The 25,715-nt window shown below is 44.8% G+C and overlaps 1 protein-coding gene across 1 annotated transcript; it reads left to right on the top strand.

Annotated features, from left to right (window-relative positions):
• The first annotated feature begins 1,511 nt into the window (after positions 1–1,511).
• On the top strand, positions 1,512–25,552 carry KREMEN1 (kringle containing transmembrane protein 1). Its single transcript, XM_031592383.2, has 9 exons — positions 1,512–1,726; positions 8,844–9,006; positions 9,397–9,488; positions 13,671–13,795; positions 14,131–14,284; positions 17,186–17,518; positions 18,047–18,205; positions 18,655–18,739; positions 19,446–25,552. The coding sequence occupies exons 1-9, from the start codon at positions 1,648–1,650 to the stop codon at positions 19,606–19,608; spliced, it is 1,353 nt and encodes a 450-aa protein (XP_031448243.2). The 5' UTR covers positions 1,512–1,647; the 3' UTR covers positions 19,609–25,552.
• The last annotated feature ends 163 nt before the right edge of the window (positions 25,553–25,715 follow it).

Consider the following 25,715-nt stretch of genomic DNA (forward strand, 5'->3'; position numbering starts at 1 on the left):
CCTTCCTCTGTAGATGTTTAAAGGTGTCATTATGCAGCAAAAGTATGAAGAAGCCGTAAGGACAAGAATGTAATGACAAGGGCTTCAAGCTAAAAGAGGGGAGATTGAGGTTGGGTGTGAGGATGCAATTCCTCACTCAGAGGGCAGTGAGGCCCTGGCAGTGCTGCCCAGAGCTGTGCTGCCCCATCCCTGGAGGTGCCCGAGGCCATGGATGGGCCCTGGGCAGCCTGAGCTGGGGGCAGCCAGCACACGGCAGGGCTGGGGGATCTCTGAGCTCTCCTCCAAGCTCAGCCATTCTGTCATTCTATGATTTGTGTTAGACAAAACAAGTCTAACTTTTCCCTGATTGCTTTCTGTTTGTTTGCTTGGTTCTTTTTTGCTGTTGGTGTTTGCTTTCTGTTATTTTCTTTGTAGCAAAAAAGTGCTGGCACTGCTAAAATGTCTCACAAGTCAGCGAAGAAACCTCTGCAGAGGTCCAGACTATGGCTTCATTATGTATGACCTTGAGAAATAAATAGCTTTTCTGCCCACTTGGAGATAGAAAAAGAAGAAAAGGAAAGCCACCTGAATTTGCATTCACCATTTTCAAATAGAGACAACGAGCTCTCCCCCTCAGTTCTGTGGTCTGTCAGTAGCTGTGTATTTGTCTCTATGTATGCTATGTAACATAGACTCACAATTGTTGGAGCTGGAAGGGACCCCCAAAGGCTGTTTGTTCCCATTGCCTGCAGTGCACAGAGACACCCACAGCTCCATCAGTGCTCACAGCCCCGTCCCCTGACCTATCCAAATCTCCCCCGTTCTATTTAGAGACCATTTCCCCTTGTCCTATTACACAGAACCTGCTGAAAGGTCTGTCCTTTCTTTCTTACAGCCCCTTTGCACACTGACTCTCTCAGCCCGTCCTCGGAGGGGAGGTGTTCCATCCCATGCCTCAGTTTAGTGGCCCTCCTTTGCACTTGTCTATGCACTGCAGGAGTCCGCGTGCTCATCTCCGTGTGCCTACGGCCGTATTTGTATATTTGAGGCCGTATGCATCCGGCTGAGTCCCTACATCGCCCCGCACACCCTCCGGCCCGTGCAGGGCTGTAAAGAGCCATAGCGCAAAGATTACGGCGGTCTTCTCCCCGCCCTCCCCTAAGGGAAGAAAAGATGCGCCGCATCTGCGCGCTGGCAGACAGCCCTCGGGGCCGCCAGGCTGGCACGGCCGCGGGGCTGCGGGGCTGCGGGGAAGGCAGAAGGACGCGGGGGGATGCCGAGAGCTCGGCGCGGCCGGCGGGGCGCCGACGGAGCCGTGCGGGGTTCGCCCGCCGCTGCCTCGCCGGTCGAGAGGCGGTCCCGGCCGCGAGGATCGATCCGCAGAGCCCCTCTGCGGGCGGCACGGCCCGAACCCGTCGGTGTCAAACGTAAAAGCGGCCGCGCCGCGGTTCCGCGCCGCAGCGGGGAGCAGCAGGTTGGGATGTTGGTTTCTATCCTTTCCTGTCACATGGCTGGTAATAGGATCCCTCATCTGCCACTCGGCACCTCGCTGGGGCGCACTTACAGGACACATGCTGTAGGGCCTCCGCTTCCCGCACTTCGCGCTCCTCCCGGCCGCCCGCGACCACCTCCGCTCCGGAACGCGGTGCGGCCCGGCGGCCCCGGCCCATGGAGCCGCCCCCTCTCGCCGCCGTCGTGGCCTTTTCGGGACTGGCGCTGAGCTGCTGCCGAGAGCCCGTTCTGTCCGGTGAGTGAGCGAGCGAGCGAGTGAGTGAGTGACAGCCGGCGGGGACGCGGGGGGGAGCCGGGCTGAGCGGACGGAGCCGCTCGCAGATCTTCTGCAGGGCTGAGCGGCGGCAGAGCTGCGGTCCGTCCCCGAGCCGTGCGGAGCCGCGGCTGGCACGGAGCTCTGCCGTCCGGCAGCACCTCGCTCTGCTGCTAACAGCCAGCCCGGGGCAGCGCGCTGCAGCTCGGTGATCTTTAAGGTCCCCTCTAGCCGAAGTCGTTCTGGGATTTTGTGATCGGGTTTGCGATAACATCCCTTCCTTATCGCCAGTTCGGTGCGCGGTGCCAGGTCCGGAGCGGCTGATCCGGACGGTCCGAGTGTCACAGCCGTCAGATGCGCGGTCCTCCTGGATGTGCTCTGAGTAGCTGAATTTCCCTTATTCTGCTTAATACAGAATTTGCACTGCTTCCTCTAGCTGTGAATAGACACTTGCTCATCTTCACGTTTTGTAAGGTACACTTAGAATCACAGAATGGTTGGAGTTGGAAAGGACCCCCAGAGGCCATCTGTTCCCACTGCCTGCAGCGCACAGGGACACCCACAGCTCCAGCAGTGCTCACAGCCCCGTCCCCTGGTCATGGCTGTGTGCAGGGATGGGGCAGCACCACCTCTCTGGGCACCCTGTGCAGTGCCTCACTGCCCTCGGTGTCAAAACTTCTTCCTTATACCCCTCTTTTTGTTTGAAACCATTTCCCCACATCCTATCAATCCTACCATGTCTGATTACCGGTCCTGGTACCATCAGGCAGTGTTTGTTGCACAGTTGGTAATCCTTTCTCTATTGAAGTTGAAGAGTGTCATCTTTTTTCCGAACACAACTGTGGACAGAACACACTGTGTAAGCAGCCAAGTTTCACAGCAGCTGGACGTGAGCACATAGAGGATACATCCTTGTAGGGGTGTTTGGTTTATAGGCAGCGTAGAGACCTCTGTGCACATCCGTGCTCTGACTGCATACACCCACAGCCACTAAAGGTGGCAGAGCACAAGCAGCTGTGGGGAAAAAACCACAATATTACAATGAGTGAATGTGTAGCAAAGGTAATGGATCCAGGAAGCACAGCCACCTACCTTCCAGTTTGTATTAATTCAGTCACTGTACTCAAAGCTCAGTACTCAAAGCTCAGTCATACCATATTTCTCAGTAATTGAGGGGGGGGTGGAGTGGTGAATGTGTTGCCTATGATTAAAAGATTTTCTGAATTTGGTGCTTTTTGTGTTACAAAGACAAAGAAACTGAAAAGTCTCTGAGAAATGTCAGTTTCATTGAAGAAATCTTGTTTTATACACTCGGTGCAATAGGCTGTCATGCTTAGTTTCTCTACTTATAGCCTTCATTTAATTTCCCACTCAGAAATGTGTTTGATTTCCCCTCTTCCTTTCTCTGTTATCTTTCTGTTCAGCAGTAGCGGATCTCTGTGCTGTGGTTTCCTTCCTTTAAGCTGTTGTTTCACCCCAAACCTTTGTGTAAAGCAGCTCTGCTTTGTGTTCCTTGAGCAGCCATCATGCAAATCATCCAGCAAGCAGTTCTAAGCAGGCTGAGATAGTCACCCTAGGCGCTTCGGGGGATCGTGCTAGTACATGCACACAGCCTAACTCAAAATCCAGAGTTATGAATGGATTTTGGTAGGGTGGAGCCAACGGAGTGGGAAGGAGGCCGGGATTACACGCTGCCAGCTGCTCATTTTGTCATATCACACCACAGCGGTTGTGCAATTGAGCACTCCCTCCATCTGCACAGTGGCTGAGGCCCACGCTGGTAAAATTTCCGGAGGGATTCGGTCTGCCACACTTGACAGTGGAACAACAGATTTAAAACTTCACAAAGAAAACAAATGGGTGTATTAAGGAGCAGAAATTCCTCTGGGGCTACATCATGCATTCTTAGTTCCAGTGATAAAGAAGCTCGGGACAAGTGTGGTGGTGGAACCGTACCTCTGTCCTCTCCCAGGCTGTGCTGATGGATGCTGAAGATGAGGTTTGACCCAATTTCATTGTGACCACTCTCTGCTCTGAACCAACACTAAATATGACCGTTTCGGAGCAGCTGAGGACCTCAAAAGATGATGTGTGTGTGCCTGTGTAGGATGAGAGATTTTTAAACGGCATACAGAACGTCTCCATACTGCGTTGGGGGAACCTTCTGCTTCAGTGTCCTCGTGGCATCACAGCAGGCTTTCACTGGCCTTATCCTCCCCAAAATAATCTATTTTCCATCATAACGTATTATGGAATAAGGTTTTTTTCCTGACCAATCCTATGAAAATATGCAAATGAACATTTGGTTCAATCAATAAAACTGCATCTTCAAAGAAAGCCATTGCGCTACTAAAAATATTTTTAATAATGACCACAGAAGCCATATTTGTCTCTTTGATCTTCTGAAGCTTCTTCTGGTTTTAATCAGCGTTCCCACATGCAGAATTGTGGCAACCTATGATAATAGAATCTCTCTATTCGTGTATCCATAGGGAAACAGAAACGCTCTCATCTGAGGAAGGTAATTGGGTGCTGTGCCCCTTCCATCCGTGGGCCTCCATCGCTGCTGGGGTGTCTTGGCATCGGTTAAGTGGTTTCTGTCCTTTCCTCTGTGCCTTACTCTCTCATTGAAGTGTTTCTGCTGTCTAATTATACCCTTTCAATCAAATTAGAGACTGCAGCATCTGGTTAGTGCCTGTAACTGTTGCCATCTGCACCTAGATACAGTGCTTGCGTTTAAGGAGGAGTGCTGCGATTGCAGGCTGCAGCAAGAGCAAGGAGAGTGGTTCTGGTAGAATGGAAATCACCTGAATCGCTTCTTAAAGCAATGTTAGAATGCATGCATCAGGCAGCTGAGACACAGCCCTTGTTGGACTCGGCCCACACTTATCCACGTACATTTTAGGAACCTTTCCTAATTGCTCCAGCCTTGCAGAACGTTTAAAGTCTCGGTTGTTACACTTCTGCAGAGAAACCTCGTATTTCAATGGCAGCAGTTTTCATTTATCTTTGTTTATTCTTTTATCTGAATATCCTTAAAAGAAAACGCTGCTTCTCACGGGGATGTTGCTGGTAGGATCTCTCCTGCTATCCCTACCCAGAGCAAACAAATAGACAAGTAACTTGCCTATTATTTTTTTCAGTGGACTCTGAATTTTCAATGTCCCACAAAGCTATGTATGCACCCCAGTCGTACAGGAGCATTCTTAAACCATCCTGAATCTCCATCTCTTCAGTCTCCAATTGGTAGCGTCATTGAGTGCGTCTCTGAGCAATGATGGACTTTGAGGAAAGCTCAGAGGGCTTGAAATCAGATCAGAGAGTCACAGGATGGCTTAGATTGGAGGGGACCAACCCCTGCTGTGGGCTGGCTGCCCCCATCAGCTCAGACCTCCCAGGGCCCCATCCATGGCCTTGGAGAGGAAGGATGTTTGACTATAGCTGTTTTCTTTGCTTTTCCTCTCATTTGTGCAGAGGAGACTGCAGAGGAAATAAAGATGTTTGTATTGTTTCCATCACTCATCATTTGGCACAGAATGAGTATTTCTCAGATAACTGGACTTGCCATCGAGGACTTCAGAGCTGCAGACCAACGCATGGATGTCCATGTTAGAAAATCACTGGAAGCCAGTGCAGACTCTGTAACTTCAGTGTTATATCATCAATGCTTCATTCAGGATAGCAGTTAGACTGTTACATTTTGCACTACCTTAATTTTTCAAATGATCCTTCAGTGGTGCCCATGTGGAGTGCAGGCAGCCATACAGTTTCACAGTAACAAAGGCAGAAATGATCATTGTAAGGTCCCTACATTGAAGAAGAAACCGAAACAGATGGAAAAAATTTCTACTACAGCTGCTGTTTGATCTTCCAAATGTTGATCTGGCTCTAATAAAACTAATTGTGAACCTGTATCTCACACAGAACGCTCGCTCACAGTGGACAACCATCCCAGTTTGTTTTCTGCTTTTTGCTTTCTGGTATTTTCCCCTCAGTAGGTACTTCTCTAAACTCAGCAATCACTTACAGGAAGAGTTATTTTACTGCCATGGTTCTGACTGTGATTACTGCTGTTTGCAGGCTTTCCCCAAAGCAGTGGATGCAGCAGTCAGTAGGTGGTTGGTAGAAGGAAGTCATGGTGAACAAAGACAGAGGTGCTGAGTGTGTGAGGGTCCTGCAGTGCTGGGAATTTTATGGGGAACCCTACAAAGTGTAACGCAGTAGATCTCAAGGTAGAAGAAAGTAGGGCTGAGGTTCTTTTTATTGAATGACGGTGCTTACATGAAACGTTTGTACTTCAGTGCTGTGGCAAAGTAACCATTATTGATCACTGAGCACTATTAGCCATTATCCAAATGAAAATTTCCAACTAGATCGCCTCTAAAAAAAAAACAAACAAAAAGTATTTCATTTGATTTTGTTTGTTCACAGCTGCTATATTTCATAATTTCAAATAAAGCTTTGTTGTTTCTTTTCTTCTGGGATATTCAGTGTTTTTTCGTGGTATCTCACTTCCTCCCCTAAAAAAACTAATGAAGCAGAGGAACTTCCCCATAACCCAGGTGACACATTTCCCCCTAAATAGAATCATAGAATGGCCTGGGATGAAAAGCACCACAATGATCACCCAGTTCCAACCCCCTGCTATGTGCAGGTCGCCAACCAGCAGACCAGGCTGCCCAGAGCCACATCCAGCCTGGCCTTGGATGCCTGCAGGGATGGGGCATCCACAGCCTCCTTGGGCAACCTGTTCCAGTGCCTCACCACCTGAGTGAAAAGAACCCCTCAGCCCTGCACAGGAACAACGCAGGTATTGTTGCAGCCATCTATTACCTTGAGAGCAGATTGCTGTAGCTAAGAGGAACAAAGAGAGATCCGGCTCTTCCTTCCACACCACGTCCTCAAAGTACTAAAAAAGAAAAAAGGCTGAAGATGAAAACGAAAGGCGGTTGCTGCTGCAAGTTAAAGCACGGGCCAGTCTTAGCAGATCCTGCAAGGGCTGATGTTAACTTCTGTTCAGTCTGTGTGCCAGATTGTGTTCAGGTACTGTAGCATTCCTTACATTGCTGGGGAGATGTTCGTACACATTGCTTCGAGTTTGGAACTGAAAAGCAAGAAGAGTCGTAGCACTAAACTGATGAAAGCAGCTTTCATCAGTTTATGGCCATGTTTGTCCCTCCTCACAACTGCTTTGTTATACCATACGTTAGTGTGTCCATCCAGTTTATGTTTTCCTCCCCTTTCCATCAAATTCTGCTATTTATTTTGCTGCCACAGGAAAGCTGTGGTGTCCATTTCAAAGCAGGAGAAGCGCTGAAGGACAGTGGCACCGCCGGTGACTCAGTGTCTTTTTTTGTATGTTTACACAAATGTTTGTGGTGACTCAAATACTGGAAATTCAGATCTGCGTTTTCAAGGAAATGCACATAGCCCACCCGCCCTGCTAACGAGGCCGGGTTAATTAAAGCGAGGAGAAGTGTTAATCTGAAGCTTGTTTTTTGCTCAATCAGATAAGTTTCTCGTCAGGAGCGCCGCGCCAGGGCCAGGTGCTGTGCTCTCCCTTTCCTTCAGGGCACTGGAGTAGAATATCTCTGCAGCTGTTCCATGAGAATGAATGCTATCAGATAAAAAGAGAGAATGCTGTCAGATTATATGGAATGCTGCCCAGCCTGCAGCTAAGGACAGACGTTTGTGACTTCCCCCAGGAACGCTACCAGCGCAGGGCCATGCTGATGGCCACGTAAAACAGGATAACAGTTTAATTATATCACAGAGTGTTGCATTTTAATACTATTTTTTAATAAATTCATGGATGATAAGTGTTATCAAATAAAATTGACTTCTTTATGTTCTTTCTGGAACAGGTTGCCCAAGGAGGCTGTGGATGCTCCATCCCTGCAGCCATTCAAGGCCAGGCTGGATGTGGCTCTGGGCAGCCTGGTCTGCTGGTTGGTGACCCTGCACACAGCAGGGGGTTGAAACTAGATGAGCATTGTGGTCCTTTTCAACCCAGGCCATTCTATGATTCTTTATGGTGATTGTTTCTGGAAGATTGGATCAGAGTAGATGTCCCTCTTCATTGTAGAGGAGTTGGACTATAGATGAGCTTTAAAGGTCCCTTCCAACTCAAACCCTTCTGTGATGATTCTGTGAGAACCACACAATGACTGATGTTGGAAGGGATCTCTGGAGGTCATCTTGTTCATCCCCTCACCTCAGGCAGGGTCACCTGAAGCAGCTTGCTCAGGAGCATACTCAGATGTGTACTGAATATCTGCAAGGAGAGAGAATCCATCACCTCTCCGGTAGACCTATTCTAGTGATCAGTCACCTTCATAAGGCATCTTTTAAAGAACTTTTAAAATCAGGGTATAAATGTTTGCAAGATTCACACCTACAAAATCTTTCATTTTGTGAGGTAGGGATGTTCACAAACATAGTTAATTTGGAATGAGATCTGGGCAGAGTGCTGATAAGTAGCAGACTGATAACGTCGTGTACTGTCTTGTTTGGAAGATCAGCAACTTACAAATTCAACCTAACTAGTGAAACACAGAGAAAGCAGTAAATGGTGTGATTTTTTTTTTTTCATTCAGAGTATGTACTTGATTGTTTTAATCACACTTCAGTCCTAACCAAGGTGTCTTATAAAGAACTGAGTAAAAATCATAGAACCATAGAATGATTTGAGTTGGAAAGGACCCCCAGAGGCCATCTGTTCCCACTGCCTGCAGTGCACAGGGACACCCACAGCTCCAGCAGTGCTCACAGCCCCGTCCCCCTGTGTGCAGGGATGGGGCAGCACCACCTCTCTGGGCACCCTGTGCAGTGCCTCATTATCCTCAGTGTAAAAACTTCTTCCTTATATCCTGTTTAAATCTCCCCTCTTTAAGTAGTGAAATCATAACCCCAATAATAGGAGTTCAGCCCTATGAGAAAATTTAGAGTGCAAACAGCATCCTCAGTTGCCTATACAGTGGAGGAAGTCTGTTAGTGAGAGGAAACTGGAGTCTTGGGGATGGGAGAGAGGGCAAGGGAAGAACAAGTAAACACCAAATCTACATATTTTCTCTCTCTTTCCATTTCCATTTCTTCCCAGAATGTTATACAGCAAATGGGGCTGATTACCGTGGCACTCAGAACCAGACCTCCCAGCACGCAGGGAAGCCTTGTCTCTTTTGGAATGAGACCTTTGAGCACCCTTACAATACTTTGAAATATCCCAATGGGGAAGGAGGGCTCGGTGAGCACAACTACTGCAGGTAAGGACCATCTCATTGCTACCAACGTTGCCTCGATGCAGCTTTAAGCACTTGGCACAAATCAGAAGCATGTCAGAACCATGAGTATCTACAGGTCCTGTTTTATCCTGCGATCAAAACCCTGAGTCTTTGGCTCAGCACACAAGAACCATTTGTAGAATAATAGAGAAGTTATGTTTGAGGCATCACAGCAAGCTTCTGGTGTGTTATAACTACAGTGATTTGAACATCCTGCCCACTTCTATTGTTTTCTTGGCATGTAATTGCAATGGGTTAAATGTTAGAACAAAAATAGTGTGAAACTCAGGTTCAGTAAGATTTATTTTTACGTGGTATTTAAAGATCACTGATTTTTCACTCCCTCGCTCTCTCTTCTTTTTTTTCCCCCAGGAACCCTGATGGAGATGTCAGCCCATGGTGCTACATTGCAGAGCACGAGGATGGAATATATTGGAAATATTGTGAGATTCCATCCTGCCGAAGTAAGAGAACCATGTAATTAGTTCAGGCCTGCGTCTCTGCTGAGCGGAGGTTGGCAGTAATACAGCAGTGGGTAGCGATTTTCCAACTGAAACTAGGACAAGGCCAATCAGCTTATTTTCATTTGCAGACTAAGCAATATTTGAAACGGATCTCTGGAGTTAATGACAAGGTTGCTGTGTAGTTGTTTCCTCCATTGCTGCTCTCTTCATCTCTCAGAATTACTGGCTTACGTTATTTACATTAAAATAGAAGATGGGGAAGCACTCAAAACATATGGAGTACTTCTAGTTTTTTTTAATCTGATGAAATACACTGTTAGTTTAGTACAGTCTAGAGGAGAAAAACGGATAGGAAATGATTAATTAGGTTTTCAAAAAGATGTATATGTCTCCATCACTTGCAGTTCATTTGTTAAATGGGTAGCGCTAGCTTGATGTGAGTAGCACACACCTATGGAACTGCTAGGAAGAAATAGGGGCAGTAGAAGTGGACACAGGGAAAAGATGAATAATTCAGATTGCTCTCAAGTTATTCATCTGAACATTCCTTCCAGCATCTGATATAACCAGTGTATGATACTGCTTACCTTATCCAAAATGCGTTTCTTCTTTCATGCTTGGTGTCAATACGTTCCCAAATTTTCATTCCTGGATGCTCCAGGATAAATTCTGAAGAATCACATTTTAAACATATGACTCAATATTAACACGCATAACTGAACATTTTATTAGGTCTGATCACTGATATATTTTTCTCCTAACTTCTGTGCAAGTACTCTCTATGTCCAAGAGATTGCCTCTGCATACATTGTTAAATATCAGAGCAGTTGTCCCGATGTCAGCATACTTCTGATTTAAGGGAGGACCTTTCAGAAGGCCTCCCATAATTAATAAATTTGTCTGGGTCCCAAATTAAAGAGTTTGCATTTTCTTTAAAGATGACAGATTTCAAGTGAAGTCTCTGGATATGTCACCAGCAAGGCAAATTCTCTCCATTTGTCCTATGCAAAGAATCCTTGTAAAACAAATCTCACTCACTTTCTCTGTGATGGGGGGATGAGGATTTATATTTGGACGCTTACTTGCACAGATAATCCAGATTTATATTTACAAAATACCCTTTTGACCAGTAGCAGCTGCTTCGAGCATTGCGCTGAAATTGGATACTAGAAAAAGGAATTATAGCAACAAAACGTACACTGCAAGTCCATCCAAGCCTTAATGCAAACTTCATGGTTTATGACGTTGTGTAATTTAAAAAAAAAACTTATTCCTTACTGTATGTCTGTTTTCAGTAAGCACAGTGATAAACCTCAGCCCCATCAAAACTAACAAACCTGTGAATTGCCTCATGCTAAACTGAGTTTTGTGGTGGAGTAAGAAAGCAATTTTGTAAAGAACACTCATTGCAATGTTTTGGGGAGTTAAAAATTTGTGTCCTGTAAGCAACGTTTCCATAATTATGTCTGCTATTAGAAAAAACATGTATAACTTAGCTACAAACAATACATACGCCAGTGTAACACCAACAACATGAAACTTCTCTGTTCCCTGGAGAGATTTGCATACAGTGATTCACTGCAGCTACAATTAAGCGTCTGTGATTTTATCGTGCCTTATTCACATGTACTTAACATAGAATGCTTCATTCAGAAACGCATTCTGCTCTTGTAAACACGCTGAATTTTAGCAGTGGTAGATGAGAATGGCTGCCATCGTGCAAAGGATGGTGGTGGTCCCAGTAGGGTGGTGCCAATGGGTAGTGCCCCACTAAGGGCTCTTTCCTTTCCTCCTTCTCCTTTTCTCAATGTCTTGTGTGCTGGTGTGGGTATAAACAAATACAAGGGGAAAAAAAAAAACAGTTTTTGAAGGTCAGAGGAATTAATCAGTCAAAGAAATATTTTTATTATCCATATAAATGTATAATACATACACACAGGACTGTGGGATACCCTGGGTTGGAAGAGTCCTTGGGACATCATCGGATCCAACCTGCTGCCCAAAGCAGTCAGATAACACCATTACATTTGTACCATCTCTGCTGATTAACTTCCACCAGCAACACAGCAGTGTCTCAGGTTTAGGATCAGCCCATCAGTAGCCAGAGGGAGAAGGGATGCAGCAAAATCATGTATGCATGTATGGTAGTCAGTATTTCCTGTGTTGTCTCAGGTCATTTCATCATTGGATGTGGACCTACTCAAGTACTCCTAGCTCTCTGTGGAGCACGTAGCCATGAGGTTCTGTACTTTGTTGATTTAATATCAAAAAATATTTGCTTGGAAATTGCTGCTCAGAATTGGGCCAGACTGGTGATTCTCCATGAACAACTGCTTATTCCAAACCACGTGGAGGATTTTGTTTGCTAGATGTGAGTAAGCTGAAAGCTCACTGGGACACTAAGGAGACTAATTGGCTTTAGGATTTTACCCAGCTGCTGTGCTTTATTTAGTTACAGAATGCACAAAGTTTTCAAAGGTTGAGTCTGGTTTCTTTGCATGGGAAACACTGAAGGACTAATCTTCTGGAGACATGGCTGATGGGTCTCACCAATAAAGCTATTAAGTAGATATATATATTAATATATGGTTTTAGAAATCCCAGGTCCTCTAGGAAAAGGAGCTAGACTGGTGGCTAGGAGTTGTTTTCTGGGCAGTGAAATAATGTGCTTTACAGAAAACTGAGCTCTCTGAGAATTATCTGTCCAGATGTACCCAGCTGGGTGGGGTTGTAAATGGGAATTTCCAAAGGTATGTTAAATCAGGCTGTAACTTGAATTCGCTGTACTTAGAAGCTTGCTGCTGCAAGGCATATCCAAGCCATAAATCCATGCAAACATTTAGTGTTGAAAGTGTATCATTCTTAGGAAAGAAAATTATTTTATCAACAATATTTGAAGTAACATGATCTAAGAATTAAAAAAAAAAAAACCAACACATACTTGAATTTGATTCTTCCCAACTTTGTTCTTTCCTTTGCTCTTCTTTCTAGTACTGTAGTCATCCTCAATTGCAGATCACTGAGAGCTATTCCAAAAGATTGGGTAAAAGATCATCTTTGTTAGAGTGGGACAAACAGAAGTTGTGAATTTAGGGAACTGTTTCATTGCACACGTGGGGAGGTGTAAGGAAATTCACCAGCAGGACTTCCCAAACCAAAGCAGAACTGCTTTCAGGGCTGCTGTTACGAGATGGCTCAGCTGAGAAAATATCATTGCACTCCTATTGAATGCATATGGAAGGACAGAAATACTGAGGCACTCAGTTTGCTAAAACAAAAGGAAACAAAGCAAAATGTAAACCAAAACTATGATGATTTCTGGATGTTCCTACTGACTGAATTATTCAATTTATTTCTATTTCTATAATTCTTTTCTATTTCTATTTCATTCTGAGTGTGTGAGCAGACAGTTAGACAAGGGATAATTTTATGCCCTTTGCACAGAAGCACTCCACACTGTTTCTCTAGAAGTCATGGCTAAATTCCAGTGATTAGATGAAAAGCACAGAAAGAAAACAAAACAAGTTATGCACTGAAGAGAAAAATCTCTCTTTATGACCACCCATAGTGATCAGTGAGCCTTGGAACATTGGTAGGACAAGGGGAAATGGTTTCAAATTAAAAAAGGAGAGAGTTAGACTGAATATAAAGAAGATGTTACACTAAGTGTGGTGAGGCACTGCACAGGGTGCCCAGGGAGGTGGTGCTGCCCCATCCCTGCACACAGCCACGCTCAGGGACGGGGCTGTGAGCACTGCTGGAGCTGTGGGTGTCCCTGTGCACTGCAGGCAGTGGGAACAGATGGCTGCAGGGTATTGCAGGTATATATTGCTGTGATGCTCTTTCATCTCCTGTCATTTATTCCTGGGAAAGTTTGGAAAACATGACATGGAGTAATATTTCTCACGGTGTAAAACCAATACAGGAGAATACAGAGAGCTGCTTAGTAACAGGGGAGTAGTTATAGTGGATGGTGTCTAGAAGAGAGGTCAGGCAGTGGCACGGGCTGCCCAGGGAGGTGGTGGGGTCACCATCCCTGCAGGTGTTCAGTGAACGTGGAGGGGTGGCACTGGGTGCCATGGCTGATGGGCATGGTGGGCTGGGTTGGAGTTGGGCATGATGATCACAGATGCCTTTTCCAACCTTAACGTTTCTATGACTGTTGTCTGTTATTCTTGCCAGTGCCAGGGAATCTGGGCTGTTACAAGGATCATGGAGAGCCACCTACTTTGACTGGCACCAGTGAGACCTCCAATAAACTTACTATCCAGGCATGCATCAGTTCCTGCCGAAGTCAACAATTTAAGGTGATTTCTTTGACATACATTTACAAAATGTTTTAAGAGACTAAACCATGGGCGTCCAACCTTTTGGCATGCTTGGGCTGCACTGAGTGAAGAGGAGTTGCCTCGGGCTGCATAGATGCTGCTCTAGGTGCTCCAGGTGCCCTCTATTCCAGCTTTCTTGCTGGTTTTAAGCAGGATCCTAACAGCTCAGTCTGTGGTGGGACCTCTGACCACAGACCAATCAAGCTTCTCCAAAGCACATGCATTCTGCTGCCAGCTTGCTCGTTCCCACAACCTCCTGCTGTTACACCTTTAAACATGACCCCTCCCTTCCTTATGCATCTTTGTTGTCAAAGTTTGCAGGCATGGAATCAGGTTATGCCTGTTTCTGTGGAAATAACCCTGACTACTGGAGATACGGGGAGGCAGCCAGTACGGAATGCAACAGTGTTTGCTTTGGAGACCATACTCAGCCTTGTGGTGGGGATGGCAGAGTCATTCTTTTCGACAGTAAGTATTGAAACAGGCTGAGCTTTTCTCAAAGGAGAGGCCTCAAATGCTGAGCAAATTAGGGGAAAGGGCTTAAAGGCAATGAGAACTGTTGAGCAGAAAAACACCTAAATTCGGTATAAAATAAAGCTGCTTTCCATTTCAGCTTAAAATTCCCATCCGTTAATAATGTGAAATAGCTCTTCAAAGAAGCAATGCCTGCAGAGATTGTCTCTTACTTCTCCAGAGATGGTGCTAACTCTGCTCTCACAAACACTCTGTTTTTCCTTATTAGTCAGTCACACAATGCAAAGCAACAGAAAAGAACTGTGCTGGGGAAGGGTGTACAGCAAAGGTACAAACAAGTCAAGTTTGCTATTTGATCATCACTGATTTCATAATTTCTTATACATGGAAATCTTCCTTCCTACTACTTGATGGCCACTGGGGATCTCTACCAACTCAAGTCGTTCCTTGATTCTACGATACTATATACTATATACTATATACTATATACTATATATATATATAGTATACACTATATATAGTATAGATACTATACTACATATAATATAGATACTATACTATATATACACTAATATATACTATATTTTTTCAAATTCTCCCCCAATGGAACTTTATACTGCTTTCCATATTGCACTAGCATGCAGGCTCATACTGTTATATCCACTGATTCCTTCTGCTCTTGGCCTCCTGAATTCACGATGAGTAGAAGCATCCTTTGTGGCATTTCTGCTTTGAAATGACCGAGGGCTCAGCCAGCTGTTACCCCGAGCACCTGCACTGTCTTTTCTGGTGAGCAGAAAAAAGAAGTCATTTTAGTACCCACCACCTGTTTGGTTTTGCTGATTAGCAACACCTGCTCGTCTCATTCCCCTTCCCCAAGGTCACTGACTTCTAATCTACAGATTGTGTTGTACCCCCAGAACCATCACTCCTGCTACCTGCTGGCTTCCTGAGCTCATCATTTCCAAGTCCTTTGTACACGCAACACTGTCTTATCCTTTTTCTGTCTCTTCCCCACCTGCAGAGTCCTGTGGGCCTCAGAATGGAGAAGAGATGGGGACAGTAAAGATGCAGTGGCAGGCATTGAAGAGTTCTGTGTCTTTAAACTAAACTTTTTTTTTTTTTTCACCCATCTGTAACATTTACCTATGTGTTTATGTGCTGCTGTCATGGCCTAAAGCTGTAACATTCAGACCCACAGCACAGAACTCTCCCAGTTCTGCATAGAACTGGGATGGGAAGGCTGCCCAGACTGCTGTGGTGCCCCATCCCTGGAGGCATCTCAGGTTGGTTGGAGCCCTGAGCAACCTGAGCTGGTGTGGGGCAGCCAGCCCACAGCAAGGGTTGGGGCTGGGTGAGCTTTAAGATCCCTTCCAACCTAAAAAAGCTATTCTGATTCTCTTATTCCATTTCCATTCCATACGGGGAGCTGCTATACTTCGTAGAGCACTAACCATTAGCATTCATAATTAATATTACCTACTTGAAGAGCACCTTGCGTTTCAGTTGTTACAAACAGCCCAGCCAACTGTGGCAACACCTACAGGCCATTTGCAAAGAGCAAACGACACCCCACCGTCCAACTTCAATTCTAGCAATACAGTCTATTCAAACAATTCAATCTACTCAACTACATCACCAGCTGTTAGCACGGAGTGAGTGCCAAACACAGATTCTCTGTGGGCCTTTGTACCTCGGTGGGATCTTTCACATTCTTTAAATTCTCCTTCTTCCATGCACTTTCAGTCCCTCTGTGGGGTCTTTTATAGTGCAGCACTGGTGTGAGGTTTGCTGCTATGACGAGGCCGTGCTCCAGAAAAAAAAAGAGGAGTGTTTTCACTTTATTTTCTGGCAGACGTGCTCTACTTTTTCTCATTTCCCCAGCTCGCTTTTAATTTGCATTTATTAGAGGCCTTGCTCAGAGCCCTGTGAAAACTGAAACACTTCAAAATGTGTATTTACTTTCTCCACGGACTCTATTACAGTGCTTTAAGCTTTCAGAGAGAAGACCTCTATGGGGGAGTGATCATTTTGATTCAAATAGTTCTGTCTGAAATATACTATTTCCCATTGAATGTTCAAGAGATATATATATATATAAATACATGCATCATTTGTGTTGGAAGGGACCTATAAAGGCCATCTGGGCCCATTGCCTGCAGTGCACAGGGACACTCACAGCTCCATCAGTGCTCACAGCCCTGACCCCTGACCATGAGTGCCTCCAAGGACATATATATGTGTGTGTATATATATATATATATGTATGTATCAAGTCAGTTGACTGGCATTAAACTTCCTCTCTAGATTCATTGAATAGGTCTGCACTATGACCCTGAACAACCATTAAGGAATGTAAAGTGTCACTGGGCACGTATTGGTACTGAACTTAAAGGATCGGGTCATAGCAAGTAATCTCATAGATTTGCATTAGACTTCATAACAGGCACTTATTCAAGTTACTTCAGTAAGGTTGATCAGTAATTGGAGATAAGGAGAAAGGATGTTTAGAAGGCACAAGAAACGTTCAGAGATTATTAATGAACTAGAGCATCATTCACGTGAGGACATTATTTTGCTCTGAGAAGAGAAGGCTTGGGGTTGGGTTACTAATGTGGATAAATACCTGATGTGAGGGTGTAGAGACAAAGCCAAACTCTTCTTGTGGCAGTAATTGTGTGTCAGAGCAAGGGGCCAGAAGGAACGTATCCCAAAAGCCATGTAATACATTGCTCCCAGTGTTGTGGAAGGAAATAACCTGAGGCTGAGAGACACTGGAGGAGCAATGCCCTAATGCATAAGGCCCACCAGAGTGGAAAGCTGTGTGTGATGGATGTATTGCCTGCACTGGTTTCTCTTTTTTAATTTCTTTTCCCTCTCCTCTTTGTTTCACAGCCCTTATTGGTGCCTGTGGAGGGAATTACACTTCTGCTACAGCTGTGATCTATTCCCCAGATTTTCCTGACACTTATGGCACAGGCAAAGTCTGTTACTGGACCATACAAGTCCCAGGAGCATCTCAAATCCTCTTCAGCTTTGTCCTTTTTGAAATCAAAGATGCTACAGACATGGTGGAATTGCTGGATGGCTATACCTACCATGTTCTGGCTCGTTTTAATGGGAAGAATCGGCCTCCGCACACCTTCAACATCTCCTTGGATTTTGTTATTTTGTACTTTTTTTCAGATGAAATCAACCAAGCCCAGGGATTCGCTATCAGATACAGAGGTAAGAGGTCAGCCTTGTTCTTTGTGCATTTCAGTCTGTCATTAAAGCATGCGATTCACCCAAAGCCTCCAGTCAGCTGTGTGTCAGCCACAGCAACATTTGCATCTTCAAAAAGTCAATCCTATATGCACCTGCCTATCTGTACAGATAAATAAAATTATATGGAAAATAAAAAAGCTGGAAAAAAAAAACCCAACCCAACAACAACAGTAATAACAGCAACAAATAGTAGTCCAACAGCACCTTTGGTTCAACTGAGCTCTTTCCAGCGGTGCGCTTCAATTATCTAGAAAGTCATCAGGAGGAAACACTGCAGCCCTTCGGTCCCACTGCTCTCATCTACAGCAGTGGAAAGAAAAATTCTGAGAAGCCCTTCAGGGTGAAGCCCAAGTCTGACATCAGACAGAACGTGCTGCCTGCAGTTCCATAAATGGCCCAGAGAGAAGCACGTCTCTGTAAAGTACAAAGTAAAGCCCAACTAATTTGTGTAGAAGTTGTTGATGTTGAATCACACTGTTGTGTTTTCAGCTGTGAAGGACAACGTGCATCAAAACAAGATTGCAGCCAATCAGAGCCTTTCAGAGAAGAGAAATGAACACACAAATTTCAGCATCAACGCAGCTCGATCATCAAAGATACTTTATGTCATCACGACCAGTCCGAGCCATCCCAGCAGCTCCATGCCTGGTAATGTCATCTCCAGTTAGGATGAGATTCATTCGTTTGCTTTGTTACTTACTTTGTAGAAGTAGTGAAATCAAATAGGAAGTCAGAGCACTTCAGTGACCATGGAGGTGGCAAAAGGTGCTGGAAAAAAAAAAGAGCATGCATTGATAGAGTCTCGAATTAGCTTGGATACTGCATGCAGCTCAGATATCCCAATGCACAAAGCTGCTGCAGTTCTACAAAGAGGGTTGTAGTCACAGATGGAGCAGGTGAATGAGTGGGGGAGGTGCCACTGAGGTGTGCTCTGTGTCTGGAACGGGCATCTTTACATTTGAATTGGAAATAACTCTCTTCCCTTTTCTTTTTCCCTTTTTCCCCATTCCTTTTTTTTTTTATTTTTTCATTCTTCTCTCTTTCTTTCCTGTTTCCTTTTCCATCTCCTCCTTTCCTCTTCCGTTTTTCTTTTCCAGAGTGGACAATATACAGTCTCACAGCACTGCTCATCCTAAGCGTTACAGCCATACTGGCCAAGATATTTCTCCACGTCGCCATGAAGTAAGTACAGAGCAGAGCTGTCCCTGGTGAACTGACAATCAGCTCCGTCCTCCCTCGTGGTACACTTCATTTCTCTGCCTCCTGATGCCTTCAGATTGGTCAGATTCAAAATCAAGTTGTGTGATCCATATTTATATCCTCAGGAGTATACGAAGTACCTCTGTACAATATATACATAATGTGTGTGTATACATAGAACCATAGAATGGTTTGGGTTGGAAGGGACCCCCAAAGGCCGTCTGTTCCCATTGCCTGCAGTGCACAGGGACACCCACAGCTCCAGCAGTGCTCACAGCCCCATGCCCTGGTCATGGCTGTGTGCAGGGATGGGGCAGCACCACCTCTCTGTGTGAGCTGTGCCTCGCCGCCCTAATTAATATTGACTTTCTTTTAATTAAATATTGAAAATGATTCCAAAAACCCCACAAATGGAGGACTTTGTATTCTGGCATAACACACAGTGTAACTTTTTACCCGATTAAAAAGCTGATTTTATTACTATCTTTCTACACCATCGTTTGGTCAAAAACTAACCTGCCAACACTTCAAATCCTGGTACAGCTGTGCAATATGCTGGGGGAAAATAAGTGTCATACATCTAGTGGAACTTGTCAGCATTACCAGTACAAAAATAACGTTAACACAGTAAGAATAGCAGCTTCCCTTGTACCTTAGCACTGATCAGGAGGTAATGCTTGTTTCCTAGATCCCATCAGATCCCACCTGCAAATGAAATAGAGGATTCCAGTGAGGTTACTGCTGCTGGAGAGATCTGGAGTATATTCTATCGGCCATCCACATCAATATCCATCTTCAAGAAACAGCTGCGAAGCCAACAAGACGATTGCAATCCACTGGTGGGAAACTGAAGTGTCTTTTATTTTACAGGAACCGACCTTCTTAAAAACCAGGTGATTTGGGAATAACCTTTTTTTTTTTTTCCTCCCGCTCTCATACTTGTCTTCCCAAAAGTCAATTCCCAAAGTCCTCTGTGTGACTTTGTCTGTCTGCTGTTCTCTTTTGTATACTGGTGGCAATGGATTTAAGTGATGCAATAATTTTCAAATATCTGGAGCTCATCAAATCTGCAGTGCTGTCAATTACTGCGAGAAGAAAGCATTCCCCTGCTCGTGAAATTAAAGCAGAGCTACATTTTGAAGACTAATGCCCCTAATTGCCAAAGAACTGAAACATCAGCGGGGATTTGATCTGCGGAATAATTTCTCTTTGCAACAGACAGCATTAACTATTTTTTCTCTTTGGTAGAAGATCTGTTCACCTACAGTGCTGACTTCTCATCCCACCACTGGGGATCAGCAGCGAGTGTGTCAGCCTCAGCAAGTCCAGCCCTGTGAGATAATTAAGAAAATAATGACAGCACAGGTCAGATAAGTTGTTGGGAACAGTTGGCATTCATGAGCAGCTCCTTCAGCTGTGGCGGAGTGAATGCAGTGAGAGCCATTGAAGTTCTGTAAATCTGGTCAGGACAGAGGGTGTAAATATGAGTTTCAATGTACTGCTGCTCAGTAAGACAGCAGACACGTGAGCACGCAGACATGCTCAGGGTGTTTGCCAAAGGTAACGGAGACAAGAGAGAAAACCGGCCCAGAGTTTACATTCAGGATTTGCCCTTCTGTTATCAGCGTGGAAAGCTTCTCCCTTCGTGAGGACCGTCGATTTCATTGTAAGAAATGGGGCGTTTAAAAATCAAACGGCGCCACACCGTGCCTTGCTGCTCCGAAAGTAATGCCTCCTGTTTCGTGGCGTCGGCGCAACTCGTGGCTGCTGGTGGTGGTGGTGCTACAGCAGTAGAGGTTGAAACCTCCCACCAATATCCCGTTCCATCGCTGTGTGACAGATGGCAGCAGGGGGGCAACTCTGACAGGACGGCGTCTGATGTGGAAGTGTGTATAAAGCAAAGATGTCTCAATGAATTCTTCCATGCAGAAAAAAAATGGCCCCCATTGACATTCGTAGATGCTTGCTGAACGTTTCTGGAGATCCAGCAGTGGATGTGAGCACAGGGAGGGGTGGGTGGTGAGTTTCAGCACAGCAACAATGGGTCACTTCTGCTGGTGCAGGCTTTTATGTGCACAGCATGCAGGCTCTTGCTCATCACTGGTGAGAATGCATAGGTAATAGCGGTGACTGTGTTGAAAAATAGTGCTTTATAGCTGAGAATTTCCTCTGTCAAATAGTGCTATTGTGCTCTTTGTATCTATTGTAGTTTGTATAGAAATAAATAGGAGGCATTACTTTCAGAGCAACCTACACAGATCTAGACTTTGCCTGAACTGAATTAATTCCAGCTCCATTTATGTAGCCCAGATGAGTGCCAGAGACAGCTGAACAATTGCACAATAAGTGCTTAACAGAAACAGAACTTCACTAAGCCAGCAGTTATGGAATTGTTTATATCAAAAGTGGAATATCATGGAAGCAGATAGTAATTTCTTGCATAAGCTGTTGGAAAGGTTACAGGAAAAGTTAATCACAGTATTGCCAATGATTAAGACAGCAAGAATTGTAAAGTATGTTGGTTCTCTCTTACATGTTGGACTAAAAAGCATTGACTCTTTCAGACTTAAGACATCGAAAAATGCCTTCTTACCAGTCAGTGTTTACAGAGACCTGTAGCAAAACAGTTTGCTTTCTATCCGTGCTTAGTCTGGTTCACTAATGGAAAATGCAGAGAGAGTCAGAGAATAAAATCACATCCCAAAGAGTTACGCTGTGAGCACAGCGTGAGGAAGCTTTGCCTTCTTTTCTTACCAAAAATCCTTCAGCAGTCTAACCTATGCAGTCAAAAGAAAATTCATATAGCACGTAATTAATGCCAATAACTTGAAAGAATACCCAGGGGCTGATTTCTACCTACTGCAAAAGTAAGGACAAAATAATTTTTACATCTCTTCACGCTTCAGTGGTACAGTTGTACGTGGCCAACGTAAATGGCACACATGTAAATGGCACACATGTAAATGGCACTTTATCACGTTTGCTATAAGGGTTTAGGAGAAGAAGAAAAGCCTGACATGCACAACTGTTGTAATCCCACACGATTCAGCACACAGAAATGCCTCTGTGACACCAGCAGCTGACAGCTGCCCTGAATACCACGTTAGCGTTTGCAGCATTGACTTCGACAAACAGAAAATGACTGCAGAACAGGAATTTGTTTGGACCTTTACCTGAACGGCCTTTTGAGCTCTTACCCAGCAGTTCCCTCAGTTGGACAGGCTGCAAATATGACATGGGTCACAGCTTCAAATGCTTTGCCAACAAAACCATCACAAGGAACCACCTCTCACACACATTCCAGCCCCTGTCCTGGTGCCTTCCTTGCTGTGTTGTGCTGCTATGGTTGGCTACGTGGTTAAAATTACCATCGCTTTTTCTTCCTGAGGTTAGGGTAGAGTTGGATAGGATGGGATAGCATAGTGTGGGGTAGGATAGGATGGAATGATCAAATGGAAAAAGGGAACAGGAGAATAAAATAGCTCAGTTGGAAGGAACCTGCCAAACATCATCGAGTCTTTGTGGCAGACCAATAGTTAGAGCATGTTGTTGAGTGCTTCTTGAGCACTAACAAGCACGGGACACCAGCTACCATTGCCTTCCCCCAGATACTTCCAAGGACCTTAACATCATTTTTATGTTGCAGAGACCAGAACCATATACAGTATCCAAGGTGAGGCCATACTACAGCTAAACAGCAGGAGAATCAGCTCTTTTGACAGGCTGGCTGTGCTGTTTAATGCACCCCCAAAATGTGGTTTGCTCTCTTGGCTGCTGCCACGGCTGTATGGAGAAGAAGCCATAGGACAAAGGGTGCACCAGGAACAGGAGCAGTGAGCACTGTGCTAATACCCCAGCATTGCATTTTATGAAGCTGCCTCCTAACTGTGTGCAAGAAGTTGTGGGTGCATGGAGGCAATGCTGGGGTGGGGCCCTGGGCATCCTGATGTGGTGGGGGGCAGCCAGCCCACGGCAGGGGGTTGGAGCTCGATGATCTCTAAGGTCCCCTCCAATCTCAGCCATTCTATGCAGCACGTTGGTTACAGAAGTCCACAGAATACGTGGAGCTCTGCTGGTGGCCAGCAGGAGAAGTGGCCTTCCCAATTCCAAATCTACTTTTAATAATAGTTTGTTGACTAAATGATTTTGTATGTACTTTCGTCTTAATATTTGTTAAGTTGGAGAGAAAATAGAGACTATAATTTAAAAAAAAAAAAAAAAGTGTGATGTCATAGTAATATATTTATATATGTATAGGAAATTATTTAATACAGGATATTATGCTTGTATCTTGCTAACGTTTCATAGGAAGATGTTAGTTTACACTCTGAGAAAAATAAATTTTCAATACATTGTAATCATGGGAAAAAAAAACTAGAATTTATTGGTGCATAGGACAGAAGGGCACTAAGAAGAGTAACTCAGCCTCTCAGTTTGGTAGCAGCAATGAAACAGTTGCTTCAAGCGCCCTTTCTTCCTTTGAATCTCGTGTCTAGCTTGTAATTTTATTTGGTTGTTCATCCACTTCTGCTAATTCATGTGCATATACTCTTGGGACCATCCTAACATCCAACATCTTCATCTATTTATTCATTTAAAAACATTAACATCATCTGACTTGGGGCTTTATAATGCTGCTTACCCAGACAACCCAACAGCACTGCAGAACTATGATTTCTGTAGTCCAGGATCCCCTGGAGATGGTATAAATGTGAGATTTTTACTGGAAAATGAAGCAGCATCCTGAATGCATCCAGGCCAACACACCAGCAGGCATTGGCTGCCATTGGGAGCATGACAAGCTGTTCCAGTTTCACCTCCTGCTCACTGAGCCTTCTCAGCCATTGCAAAAGACTGCTGAAGATTTCCTAGTGCACCGTTTTACCAAATGGAAGGGTCTACTGCAAAACCGTAACTCCCAACAAATACCCAATCCGACCAGCCCAACTAGTTCTTAATAGCTTACAGAAACGTATTGCACAATCCTCTGATGAAATACACTGTAATGAGTTTCACCTGAATATTATCCTAGACATTTTTGAGTAAACTTATCATTCTGCTAACTTGAGTGAAAAGTGGAGCCCAATTCCTACAGCACCTCCCCCAATACATACATGTAATGCAGCTCTCAGCTTTACCGAGTGCTTGTGCTTTTTTAGGATGAAATTTTGCATTCCAAAATTCAGTCTGAAAGACAATTTACTGTAAATCCAGGGGATATCCCATGAAATAAATCAGACTGACAAGAAAAGAACAAATCCTGCTTGACTCACCGCTGAAATATGTGCTGTGTCTATATGTGGTCATCCCGCATTCGGCAAATGGCTGTAAGTAACAATTATAAAAAATTAAATACAGTAAATTGCTGCGGGAGGAGCACAGTTTGTGTTGCTGAAGCGTAGAAGCATTGCATAGCAGAGGGAGAAGCCCAAGAAAACTCTCATTTTCTGTTAGGAACACCACTGTCACACAGGCACGGGTCTCTTCTTACACAAGAGGGGATTACTGTGCTCTCCTTTCTTGCCATCCAGTCTACGAGACTCCTTTTAAACTTGTTTATTCTGGAAACATATGCCTTATTTTTTATTTTTTTCTAAGCAACGGCTTCATTCCCATGAGAGAAATGTATTCTTTACTCTGAATGAGATCCTTTCATATCATGCAGAAGCGCAGGGCTTCCCTTTCCCATCAAAGATCTGGTTTCGGGCTCTATTGTATCCCAGACAAAGACCTGGGCAGGCTGGCTCCAGCTGTAAGAACACAGCCAGCTTCAAAAGACACCTTCACCACACGAGGAACCCACCAAAACCGAGCACTGTGTTCTGCACAAACAACTGTGCAAAACATAAACAGCCAATACTACCGACTGTCTGTCTTAGAATTCAGCAGACACACACCTCCAAATTGCTGCTGCCAAAATGAGACCTTGCTCAGAAACACCAAGCATTAGCATTGGATACAATCTCATTAAGAAGTGATGCTCTTCTCCTGGCTGAATTCTGAGGTGACTGAGTTACAGTGCACTGGAACAGGCCTAGATGAGAGGGGGAAGAACCCCAATCCAAAGGGTTACCAGGTGGAAACCTTGGTGAGATGGAAGCAACCAAAGGAGAATGGAATTTTTTTTGTGTCACTGCATGGAGAACACATGGCATATAGAGGCAAACTATTTCAACAATAGCATATATACGTGTCCTACATGTGTATGTGCATGCATGGAGATCAGCATCCACCAGTGATCACATCCAAGCCATTTTCTTCTATGTGTTAATAAATGTCTTTGATCACATTATGCCCTCTGTCGACACGATGAGAGCAGCACAACGCTGATTTTAGCTGCAGTGGAACCAGTGATTTCATGATCTGGGGTAGGGACTTGGCTGCAGCTTATCTGTTCAACATAACTTCTCCTTTTGTTGCATCCATTTGCACCGTGATGGCTCAGGCCTCAAAGCAGTCTTAGTTCAGGACAATAGATTATGTTTGTCTGAAATTAAGCCACAAATAAGTTCCCTTGCTACAGGAAACATGCAGGTTCCAAACAGAAACGAGGATGCCTTCCAGCAGGTGTGTGCCAGCTGCCATGCGATTTGAGGCTTCAGAGACTTGTGTGACCCTCTCACACAGCCTTCATTCTACACAGAAGTCCAAGAACTGTGCTGGTAGTTATGGACTACCACCCTGAAGCATCAAGCTTCATTGCACCTCCTTCCCCATTTCCCACAGCAGAGCACTTACCCCCATCTTTTCTACAGCACGCTTTGGTGCACTGCGGTCTCAATCCTCCTCTCTTTCTTCTGTCTCTACACCTTTGCCCTCCCTTCCTTTGTAACCTTTAGCATCTAACTTCCTCCTCCTTAACAGCAAGACCTGCCAGCTGGGAGCAGGGACACCAAACAGGCACTGAGACTGCTGGAGCCACAATTAGGAAGGAGCTAAAATCAAGCAGTGGCCTCAC

The sequence above is a fragment of the Phasianus colchicus genome, chromosome 18, assembly GCF_987193195.1.
Source record: "Phasianus colchicus chromosome 18, bPhaCol1.hap1.1, whole genome shotgun sequence".
In the NCBI taxonomy this organism is placed as follows: domain Eukaryota; kingdom Metazoa; phylum Chordata; class Aves; order Galliformes; family Phasianidae; genus Phasianus; species Phasianus colchicus.